Raw genomic sequence first — 12459 nt, forward strand, 5'->3', positions numbered from 1 at the left:
GGGACAGCCGAAGAATCCTTTTGGAACCCTTATTTCTAAGAGTGTACCCTTCCTCCACATTGAACATTGCTTGTTCATCTGAACCTATCGGTGTTCCTGCATCTCTATCCTTTTCTCATGAGGTGACGGTTGTAATGGGGGTTTAAAACTGAGGCCTACTCGAAATGTACGAAATTGGATATAGGATTGACATTAACAATGTGAAAACTGGAAGCCATATTGGAAAGGTGGCACAGTTAAAAAGACATAACTTCTGGGAAGCCAAGCAGTTTATTGTGAAGTGAGACTGCACAGTGTGAACTGATACATGATGTGGTCTCTAAAAGGACAGTTGCCACCTCTGGAAACTTAGACATTAAACCTCATGATAGGCACAGAAATAATATATCTGAATTGGAGACAGTATAAAAAGAGCACCTAGGGCAACATTACATAAGGCAGTTATATCAAGTTATATCAGTATATCAGAACCTGTGTGATTACTGGCTTCAGTTGAGGCTTGAGCTACCTACCTAACACTTCTTTGGAAATGCACAACCTTTGAAATGTCACAATTAGTCTGTTGTAGGCCTACATGCCTAATGCTGAATACTGAAGTGTTAGTGGCATGTTGCGTCTGTGAGATTTAGGCTATAATGAAAGAGCATTGAACAGACTTTGGCAGCTGAGTCCGACCTCCTCCTCTCCCTAGAGTCAGGCACTTTGTGTGCGTTCACCTTCAGAAGGAGTAAGTGCACCACGCAAGCACTCTCAAAGCAGCTGGTCAGGGGAGAGGAGTGAGTGTGTGAGACAACCACATCTCTCAAAGCAAGTAAGAAAATAGGAGTAAAATACAACAATACTTTCAGCATTATAGTAACACAGTGTACGCGGAATGAAACAGATGAAGATTATAATACACATACTTTGGATACTTTCAACCAGAGGTCAAAAACAGCGCTTATTTCTTTAAGGTATTTGATCAACCAAGACGATTCCATGTTGAAGCAACATCTGAAAATGACATGGTGGTGGCCATTTTACCTTCTTCAAAGAAATGACAACTCAGATATTTCAATCAATGCCTCATTTTTTCCAAGATATGTTTTTGTCAACCAGCTGATTAATAAACGGAAAGTGTTTTTTTAAAGCTCCTTGCTTGCTTCATCTCTGCTTTCAAATGTACTGTACACTCTTAGAATTAGTGGTGACTCGAGGAACACTGGAGGTAGTCAATGAACCCCTGGAGTTCCTCAATATTTGCACCTTAGGTTAGTTGAGGGGTTCTTGGAGGAACCTTTCATGTTTCAATGTAGCAAAGTGTTCCTGTAGGAACCCTGGACTGGAGGTGTGGCTTGGTAGGGGTGTGGCTTTCAGATTTTCTGTTGTATTTTCATCACATGTTAAGGTTGAACAATGACAGTTCTGTAGCTTCAATGAGGCTTACAGAGGTGTATGAGTTCCTCAAGAGCCTATGCAAATCCCAATTTTGGACCTTATGTCATCAGCAATGTTAATATTATTAATATTATATTAGAATATGTAATATGCATAAATATTCAAGGAAAATTGACATTTGAAACATGATGAAACTTTACATGATGAACAAGAATGACATTTACTGTCATGGGTGGCCAAAAATAACTATCTGAAAGCCACACCTCCAATAAGATACACCTCCAATCTTCTGATAGGCTGCCACCTCTACAATATATTATTAAAAAGGTTCAAAATTGAACCTCACTCATCACAAAAAGGTTCAGATTTAAACCTTTCCACAGGGGTTCCTCGAATAATTTTTAGAATTGGTTCTTTGGTTCTAAAGGTTCTTCCAGGCTCTATTACTTCTAAGAGTGTATACTGTCTATTAAGGGATATTTTTAAATGGTTGACCCACTAAAATTATTCTTACAGAAAGGTTATGTTCAAGCAGTTGGATTCAGTCAAGAGCTGTCATGGTCATGAGACTGAAGTTGATTTGATATCATTGGAAGATTGACACCATCTCTTCCATAACCAGACAGGTTATGTGGTACTGAACATTTCCAGAGCTTGCAGAGACTCCATCCTGTACTATGCACTTAGCATAGTACAGGATTGTACTAAAAAGAAAACATCGTTTTTTGGTAAATGAGGGGAAATAAATTATTGGTCAAAAGGACAGTTCACTAAACTCAATCCCACCTACCACCAAGCCTTAGACCAGGACTCTTTCCAGTGTAAAATGCAGCTTTTTTGGAATGTGTAGAGAGATGCGTGGCTACTGCAACTGCAGATCTGCTGACAGTAATAGGAATACATTAATCAATGATATAGCTAGCATGATTAAGAGTTAGGTCCTCAGTGATAACACTAACTAAACTGTAACACAAGTGGATTGTTAGTTTCTCTCTGGTGCTTGTGTCATCTAACATTCTATCTCTCTGGTTCTCACTATCCCAATCCGTCCGTAAGTGTTTGGCTTCCAGAGAGAGAGAGCGAAAGACAGAGAAAGAGAGTTGAGATCAAGCCAGTCCTTTCATCATCACAACAGTGGAAATGAAGACTTCTGAACAGAAGCAGGAAGTAAACAGTCGATCCCAGGCCAAAGCCAAGGAGTCTGGGAAGTGTGGTCTTTGGGATAGTGAGTCCTGAGGAGATTATTGCTGTGTCCTGAAGCCGGGGAGGCTGTAGGAGCCCCTCTAAGCCTGTGAGCTTGTTTTGATGCCATAAACCTTGAGTTAACTTGGGGGTGGCCTTACCCAATACCTCCAGTGTTGGGTAAGGGGATATTGGTGTAAGGGGTAAGAGAAGTGGTTCTTGGGGTAGTTGGTTCCTCCAAGGGTCAGAGTGTGAACTCTGGGGTTCTGGTTGTGTTGCTCCCCCAGAGTTTAGTACGGGGCTGGTTGAGTTGCACCCCGAGGGTAGGAAGGGGAAGTGGGTACAGGGTGAAGGGTAGGGGCTACTGAGGGGAAGTGGGTACGGGGTGAAGGGTAGGGGGTCTGGGGCTGGTTGAGTTGCTCCCATAGGGTAGGAAGGGGAAGTGGGTACGGGGTGAAGGGTAGGGGGTCTGGGGCTGGTTGAGTTGCTCCCCCAGGGTAGGAAGGGGAAGTGGGTACGGGGTGAAGGGTAGGGGGTCTGGGGCTGGTTGAGTTGCTCCCCCAGGGTAGGAAGGGGAAGTGGGTACGGGGTGAAGGGTAGGGGCTCTGGGGATGCTGAGTTCCTGGAGTGCCTGTCTCTACTTGCGTCGGCGATGTTGGTGGTGATGGTGGCTTTGCATGTCTTCCATGGTGACCCTACCCCACACGCCGATCACGAACGCCTCGATCTCACACTCATTCTCTCCGCGAGCGATGCGGAAGTAGCCGTTCTCCCCCCAGTTCTTCCCCCACGAGTTGGCAGCAATCTGGGAAAAGTAATTAGAAAGAGTGGCATGGGTTAGAATGTGGATATAGTAGAGAGAGACCACAGGAGGCTGATGAGAGGAGGACGGTTCATAACAATGGCTGAAACAGAGCAAATGGAATGGCAACAAACACATGGAAACCATATGTTTGATGTATTTGATACCGTTCCCTGAATCTGCTCTAGCCATTACCACAAGCCTGTCCTCCCTAATTAAGGAGCCACCAACCTCCTGTGGTAGATACATAATAAGATATTTACACAAATAAGAGACAACAAAGAGAAAAAGATGTGATGAGTAATGTGATAGGAGACATTACTTACCCAGTACTTCTTAGTTGTCCCATCATAGTTCCTCTCTTCTCCCCACCTGGAACAGAACACACAGGCGGATTACTGACATGATTGTTTTCAACTAAAGGAAATACATTATTATGAACTTCAGAGGTTTCTTCATTTTTCACTGGAAGTAAAAATAATCGGACAATTATTCTGTTGTGAATTGGGTTGTTTTTAACCTTTTACAAGTAGCTTTTTAAATATATCCCACGCCCACATAAGAATGTGCACACCTGAGAGTGTTTTGACACAACTGACACAACTTGAGTAAGAGCTATAAGTATAGGTAGAGATGCTGAGTACAAAACATCTTTCATCTCTTAACAGCATCCTGAAAACAAGATGTTATTTATGACCATGGCTAAGGAACACCAGAGTGATTATACTGCCCACACACACACACACACACACACACACACACACACACACACACACACACACACACACACACACACACACACACACACACACACACACACACACACACACACACACACACACACACACACACACACACACACACACACATCATTCAGATTCTTCAGTAGCACACTGAATTCCCCCCTCTGCCACTTCCCCCCTCGCAGCTCAGGAAACAGGAAGGAGAGGGATGGCCAGTGAGGAAGTGGTCACCGCCCGACTCCTGTCATCTCACAGACAACAACAACATTGCTGAAGGTTGAGTGAGGCTCTAATAAATACACCTTACTCCTGTAGAGGTCTCTCTCTCTCTCCTCCTGGCCAAGGCACATACATTCCCATCATCCTTAGCTTCTGGTCCTATCTGGCAGTTGCCCTCAGTCGGACTTGGCCCATCGTCCCTGCGTCTTAGACCGACTTTCCCTGCCCTCTCCCTTGCTACAGTTCTATTCCCATTCTGTTTGTGAACACCAGTTCCTAGGGCCTCATATTTTATGAGGGAATAGGAATGCTGGGAAAGAGAGGTTGTGTTTTCAGTTGTTGCCAACTCGGTAGCCTGCCACCAAAACATTGGTGAATAATGTTTTATTACTCGACTCTGGTTTGGACAAGAGTTCAAGGGTCATCATGCTCTGAAAAAGCAAATACAAACAGCTGTACAAACATCCCAACCACATCTGAAATAGATGGAGACTGGAGGTTGCCTGACGACCCTTTAATTCCGCTATCGCTACATACATTCAGTCTGAGACTGCCATCCTAGAAGCCATTTCTGCTGACACCAAAGTGAGGGACGTTGTCCCCCACGCTGTTTTAACCACTTGTGTTCAGGCTCTGGCCCAACCCATCGGTTTCTGGGACCAATCAGAACGGTTAGAATGGGAGAAGTTGTCGGGAAGAAGATCAAATTCAGACTCATGGTGGAGAAGAAATGTTAGTGGGCGTGGCGTTTGTCCGGAGCGATGTGGTTGAATAGCCAGGCAAGGCAGGATGTGGGTTTTGGGAGGCCAAACTGTGTGTGTGTGGGTGTGTTTGCGTGTGTGTGCGTTTGTGCGTGTGTGTGTGTGCACATGTGTATGTGTGTGTGTACTTGTGTGTACACGGGCAGAGCCAGAGAGCCAGACAGAATTGGACCACTACGGAGCCCTTATCTCCCCCAGTTAGCGTTGTTCCCCCTGGACAATGAGGGACATACCAGTCCTCCCCCACCTTACCCCTGACCTCCTCTATGGGCCTGATCCCCTCTCTGTCCAGTACAGTTGGGTTCAACACACCAGACAATCCCCTTTCCACCAGAGCGGACCTCAATGCCCTAAACACAAACGTTCCCAGGCCCTTGGCTTAATAGAACGCACTGCAGCAGGATTTTGCTTGTAAAAACATCAAAGCTTGTGACAGTCAGGCTCTACGCACCCTGTCCTGACCCCCCTTCTTCCCCCCAACCCGTCCCCAAATCCATAACCTCGGTAGCCACCGAGCCTCGCGTTCGTAGCCCAAACCAGCGAAAGAACCGCAGTGTTAGCGGAGGTTGGATGCAAAGGGAAGATGAGCTTCAACCATCATCATCATCATCATCATCAGTAGAGCATGCTGCTCAGACTAGACACGAGCAGCGTTTTAGGACAGACCAGACAGGACAGACCGACCAGACAGGACAGACCATACTCCAGCAGTGTTCCAGGACAGACCGACCAGACAGGACAGACCATACTCCAGCAGTATTCCAGGACAGAGCAGAGCTAGAGTGTGTCCCAAATGGCACCATGTTCCCTATACAGAGCACTTATTTTGAGCTGAGCACTATCGGCCTTGGTGAAAGTAGTGCACTATAAAGGGAATAGGGCGCCATTTGGGAATCAGTTTTATGCTATTGATCTTGATAGACCGAGACTCGAGACCAGAGTTCCCCAACTTACTTTTTTTTATATATTTTTTTTTATTGTTGGAAATCAGCTCCAAATGATTCTGTTCCCAAGTATTCCCACGCATAATAGAGAGACACGTGATTGCAGGGAAACTTCTATCAACATGTTAAATTTGCAACCAGAGGGAAAAAAATTCTAGATCACCTGTACTCCACACACAGAGTCAAAGCTCTCCCTCGCCCTCTATTTGGTAAATCCGACCACAACTCTATCCTCCTGATTCCTGCTTACAAGCAAAAATTAAAGCAGGAAGCACCAGTGACTTGGTCCATAAAACAGTGGTCAGATGAAGCAGATGCTAAACTACAGGACTGTTTTGCTGTCACAGACTGGAATATGTTCCGGGATTCTTCCGATGGCATTGAGAAGTACACCACATCAGTCACTGGCTTTATCAATAGGTGCATTGAGGACGTCGTCCCCACAGTGACTGTACGTACATACCCCAACCAGAAGCCATGGATTACAGGCAACATCCGCATCAGGCTAAAGGGTAGAGCTGCCACTTTCAAGGTGCGGGACTCTAACCCGGAAGCTTACAAGAAATCCTGCTATGCCCTGCGACAAACCATCATACAGGCAAGGCGTCAATACAGGGCTAAGATTGAATCATACTACACCAGCTCCGACGCTCGTCTTATGTGGCAGGGCTTGCAAACTATTACAAACTACAAAGGAAAGCACAGCCGCGAGCTGCCCAGTGGCACGAGCCTACCAGACAAGCTAAATCATTTCTATGCTCGCTTCGAGGCAAGCAACACTGAGGCATACATGAGAGCATCAGCTGTTCCAGATGACTGTATGATCACGCTCTCCGTAGCCGACGTGAGTAAGACCTTTAAAAAGGTCAACATACACAAGGCCGCGGGGCCAGACGGATTACCAGGATGTGTGCTCCGGGCATGTGCTGACCAACTGGCAGGTGTCACTGATTGAGTCTGTAATACCAACATGTTTCAAGCAGACCACCATCGTCCCTCTGCCCAAGAACACAAAGGCAACCTGACTAAATGACTACAGACCCGTAGCACTTACATCCGTAGCCATGAAGTGCTTTGAAAGGTTGGTAATGGCTCACATCAACACCATTATCCCAGAAACCCTAGACCCACTCCAATTTGCATACCGCACAAACGGATCCACAGTTGATGCTATCTCTATTCCACTCCACACTACCCTTTCCCACCTGGAAAAAAGGAACACTTAAGTGAGAATGCTGTTCATTGATTACGGCTCAGCGTTCAACACCATAGTACCCTCAAAGCTCATCACTAAGCTAAGGATCCTGGGACTAAACACCTCCCTCTGCAACTGGATCCTGGACTTCCTGACGGGCCGCCCCCAGGTGGTGAGGGTAGGTAGCAACACATCTGCCACGCTGATCCTCAACACTGGAGCTCCCCAGGGGTGCGTGCTCAGTTCCCTCCTGTACTCCCTGTTCATCCACGACTGCATGGCCAGGCACGTCTCCAACACCATCATTAAGTTTGCAGACGACACAACAGTGGTAGGCCTGATCACCGACAACGACGAGACAGCCTATAGGGAGGAGGTCAGAGACCTGGGCAGGTGGTGCCAGAATAACAACCTATCCCTCAACGTAATCAAGACTAAGGAGATGATTGTGGACTACAGGAAAAGGAGGACCGAGAAGGCCCCCATTCTCATCGACAGGGCTGTAGTGGAGCAGGTTGAGGGCTTCAAGTTCCTTGGTGTCCGCATTAACAACAAACTAGAATGGTCCAAACACACCAAGACAGTCGTGAAGAGGGAACGACAAAGCCTATTCCACCTCAGGAAACTAAAAAGATTTGGCATGGGTCCTGAGATCCTCAAAATGTTCTACAGCTGCAACATCGAGAGCATCCTGACTGGTTGCATCACTGCCTGGTAGGGGAATTGCTCGTTCACTACAGAGGGTAGTGCGTATGGCCGAGTACATCACTGGGGCTAAGCTGCCTGCCATCCAGGACCTCTACACCAGGCGGTGTCAGAGGAAGGCCCTAAAATTTGTCAAAGACCCCAGCCACCCCAGTCATAGAATGTTCTCTCTACTACCGCATGGCAAGCGGTACCGGAGTGCCAAGTCTAGGACAAAAAGGCTTCTCAACAGTTTTTACCCCCAAGCAATAAGACTCCTGAACAGGTAATCAAATGGCTACCCGGACTATTTGCATTGTGTGCCACCCCAACAACCCACCCGAAACCCCTCTTTTTACACTGCTGCTACTCTCTGTATATCATATATGCATAGTCATTTTAACTATACATTCATGTACATACTACCTCAATTGGGCCGACCAACCAGTGCTCCCGCACATTGGCTAACCGGGCTATCTGCACTGTGTCCCACTAACCACCCGCCAACCCCTCTTTTACGCTACTGCTACTCTCTGTTCATCATATATGCATAGTCACTTTTATCATATCTACATGTACATACTACCTCAATCAGCCTGGCTAACCGGTGTCTGTATGTAGCCTCGCTACTTTTATAGCCTCGCTACTGTATATAGCCTGTCTTTTTACTGTTGTTTTATTTCTTTACTTACCCATTGTTCACCTAATACCTTTTTTGCACTATTGGTTAGAGCCTGTAAGTAAGCATTTCACTGTAATACACTTTGATTTGTTTTGTATATAAATGATAGCAAGGTTTGAAACTGCTATGTTTTAGTCAGACATTATATATGTTTGGTCTTTTTGTGGTCAATTTGCAGTCTATAAAGGATTTGTAATTATGTTCCTGCCACCAGACCATCCGCTCCAGAAAAATTCAGCCTGCTGCCCGAATCCCGATAATCTAATATACTGCATTTATAACATCCATGTGAAATATATACTCACAAGCAACCAAGCAAACAGAGCACTCACTTGATGTCAGAGACAAACCAGGTATAGGTAAATAAAGTCTTCAGACATGGCTATGAATTATACCAAAATGCAGGTAGAAATACACACTGACAAATACACACATTCCTAAAAGTTAAATGACACAATATCACATGGAGACCCAAACAAAGGCAGCAGGACGGGGCAGGAAGTGGATCCCCATCCTCTGTTTTTCTTGATCAATGGCCGATCAGATAAGAGTTAGAGAAACTGCCTCCATGACGGCTCTCAGCAGCTCTGCTCAGAGCTCCTTTTTATTCAACTGACAGCATTGTTCAAGCCAAAGACAACAAACCCTCCAACTCCAGTTTTTATTATGTGGCTTCAGCATTGCACAACGCTGGAGCGCACGCACGCACACACACACACACACACACACACACACACACACACACACACACACACACACACACACACACACACACCCAGACACACACAGACACACACAGACACACACAGACACAGACACACACACACACACACACACACACACACACACACACACACACACACACACACACACACACACACACACACACACACACACACACACACACACACCTGCGCATGCACGCACGCACACACGCACACACACACACACACACACACACACGCACACCCCTGCGCATGCACACACACAAGCCAAAAATTCCACCGGTAGCTAACAGACTCAGATGGTGATAATTTCCCGATAGTAAAGTATAGCATGTCATTGACATTTAAAAACCAGCTGGAGAAAAACACATCAAATGGCTCTTTACAAGAGGGAAGTGTGTTCATAACGCATGCCTTTCCTCATTCTAGTAATACGGGTTGTAATGCCTAGAATACACAGCCCAGACAAACAGCAGAAAACAACTACCTGGTCACTCAGACTAAACTATGATGTGAGTATTTGGCCGGGATGGGGTGTTGGGGGTAAAAGGTGATGGAGGGGAGATGGAGAGAATACTGTCTGGGAGGAAATGTGCGCTCTTCATAGACGTTGCCTTTAGGCACAGATCTAGGATCAGCTTACCCCCCCCCCCCCCCCCCCCAAAAAAAACCTAACCTAATCTATTAACCTCCAAACATCATCATTGACCTTAGATCCATGTCTAGGGACTCGTTCATTCTACTCCCAGAGGGAGACAGAGGGGTGGGGGTGGAGTGACAGGGGCGTGACGAGAAGGGGTGGGGAGGTGATCCAGGTGTGTAGTGTCTGCCTGCATTTTTGTGGTCTCTGTGGTAACTAAGGGGCTTGTCTGGGGAATAGAGGACTGGAGCCAAGGTGTGTCTCCGACAGAAGGAGCGACAGACAGAAGGGGAGGGAGGATATCTCTCTTTGGCACACTGGAGAACATAACACACCTGTGGTAGCATGCGGTCTGGGACTGTATACATGAAGATGCTTTCATCATTTGATAACTTGGAAAATGCTAACAAGTATACTGAGGTTTGCTATTGTTGGTAGACTTAGGCCGGAATTCAATGCAAGGTGAATTATAGCACAGTGCACTATAACAGACTGTAAAGGTAATTTACACGTCAGCTGCAATGTCACCTGTATAGTGACTGTCGAATGAAATGTAATCACAGAACAACGGATAGAAGACAACACAAAGCTATAACAGACAGCAGATGATTGATAGCCTTACCCTGTGATCCTGACGGAGTGTGTGTTGTGTTTGCGGTAGAGTGGCGGTTTGGTGAAGCTGACGTCTGTGTGTTTATAGATCCCACTCTTATAGACGAAGAAGTCCTCATGGACCTCCAGGATGGCTGCAGGAAAAAAAACACAAGCTAAATGAACTGGAAACACAGAACCACACTTTATACAGGCAGACAAATCTATAGCTTCTCAGATGGTTAGAAAAGGACCAACCAAAGGCCCTTAGTTCATGCTTCAATATTGTTGAAAAACATAGATATAATCAACTTTCCTATTAACCCATATTAGGTAAAGAAAGCATCACTGTAGTTCAAAGGTAACCAAGGCCTGGTTTCCCAAAACCATCTTAAGGCTAAGGTAATCGTTCGAACCTTTGTAGGAGCATCGTTTAATCTCCAAGCTTTTTCCCAAAACCATCGTTACTAAAGTTGCGCTTTAAAAAGCTTGTTACTTATCGACTGCCTCAGACCACTCATCAAACAGCTAATTACTTGGTTAGATGTGGGGGGGTTTTCTACGCCACATCATACACAGAAGATCTCTGCTAAACATAGAATCAAGATGTTAATCTGTCTCTCTGTGACCGCCAATAACTTTACAATGAAGTTGACTACAAATTAGAGCTGGGACGATGAATCGAAAATGATTGACACCGACCATGCCGATCACTTATCGCAGGCATTTTGCTGATATCGTTTATTACAATAAGTAGCCTATACTAGAGAAATGTGAAGTTTGAAATTAAATAAGTTTGCTAATATTGGCGATTGGCTACAACCATCAATCTGGTAGTAGTAGTTGAAAGGATAATTTAAAAAACTATTGTGCACATTAATGTTATACACTTATCGTTCTATTTATGATTATTGCATTATTTTAGGCAATTTATTGCGACAAGCATTTTTTTTCCATATGGCACAGCTCTACTACAAATATAAAGTTGCCAATTACAGCCTTATTCTAAAATGTATTGAAAAATATATATACAGTACCAGTCAAAAGTTTGGGCACACCTACTCATTCAAGGGTTTTTCTTTATTTTTTACTATTTTCTACATTGTAGAATAATAGTGAAGACATCAAAACTATAAAATAACACTTATGGAATCATGTAGTAACCAAAAAAGTGTTAAACAAATAAAAATATATTTGATATTTGAGATCCTTCAAAGTAGCCACCCTTTGCCTTAATGACAGCTTTGCACACTCTTGGCATTCTCTCAACCAGCTTCATGAGGTAGTCACCTGGAATGCATTTCAATTAACCGGTGTGCCTTGTTAAAAGTAAATGTGTGGAATTTCTTTCCTTCTAAATGCGTTTGAGCCAATCAGTTGTGTTGTGACAAGGTAGGCGTTGTACACAGAAGATAGCCCTATTTGGTAAAAGACCAAGCCAATAGTATGGCAAGAACAACTGAAATAAGCAAAGAGAAATGACACTCCTTCATCACTTTAAGACATGAAGGTCAGTAAATCTGGAATATTTCATGAACTTTGAAAGTTTCTTCAAGTGCAGTCGCAAAAAACATCAAGTGCTATGATGAAACTGGCTCTCATGAGGACCAACACAGGAACGGAAGACCCAGAGTTACCTCTGCTGTTGCAGATAAGTTCATTAGAGTTACCAGCCTCAGAAATTGCAACCCAAATAAATGCTTCACAGAGTTCAAGTAACAGACACGTCTCAACATCAACTGTTCAGAGGAGACTGTGTGAATCAGGCCTTCATGGTCAAATTGCTGCAAAGAAACCATTACTAAAGGACACCAATAATAAGAAGAGAGTTGTTTGGGCCAAGAAACAGGAGCAATGGACTTTAGTCCAGTGGAAATCTGTCTTTTGGTCTGATGAGTCCAAATTCGAGATCTT

General features: G+C 44.8%; 1 protein-coding gene across 4 annotated transcripts in view; it reads right to left on the reverse strand.

The window, feature by feature from the left end:
• Positions 1–251: 251 nt before the first annotated feature.
• The window catches only part of LOC129820152 (tubulointerstitial nephritis antigen-like), a 55414-nt gene continuing 43206 nt past the window's right edge, over positions 252–12459 (reverse strand). For all 4 annotated transcript variants that reach the window (XM_055877085.1, XM_055877086.1, XM_055877088.1 and 1 more), the window contains exons 10-12: positions 10577–10700; positions 3688–3733; positions 252–3364 (exon numbers count right to left, since the gene is read on the reverse strand). In XM_055877085.1, the coding sequence (XP_055733060.1) occupies positions 3197–3364; positions 3688–3733; positions 10577–10700 (338 nt within the window). In that variant the 3' untranslated portion in view covers positions 252–3196. The remainder of the gene's footprint in view (positions 3365–3687; positions 3734–10576; positions 10701–12459) is intronic.

Source organism: Salvelinus fontinalis, chromosome 22 (genome assembly GCF_029448725.1).
Source record: "Salvelinus fontinalis isolate EN_2023a chromosome 22, ASM2944872v1, whole genome shotgun sequence".
Taxonomy (NCBI): Eukaryota; Metazoa; Chordata; class Actinopteri; order Salmoniformes; family Salmonidae; genus Salvelinus; species Salvelinus fontinalis.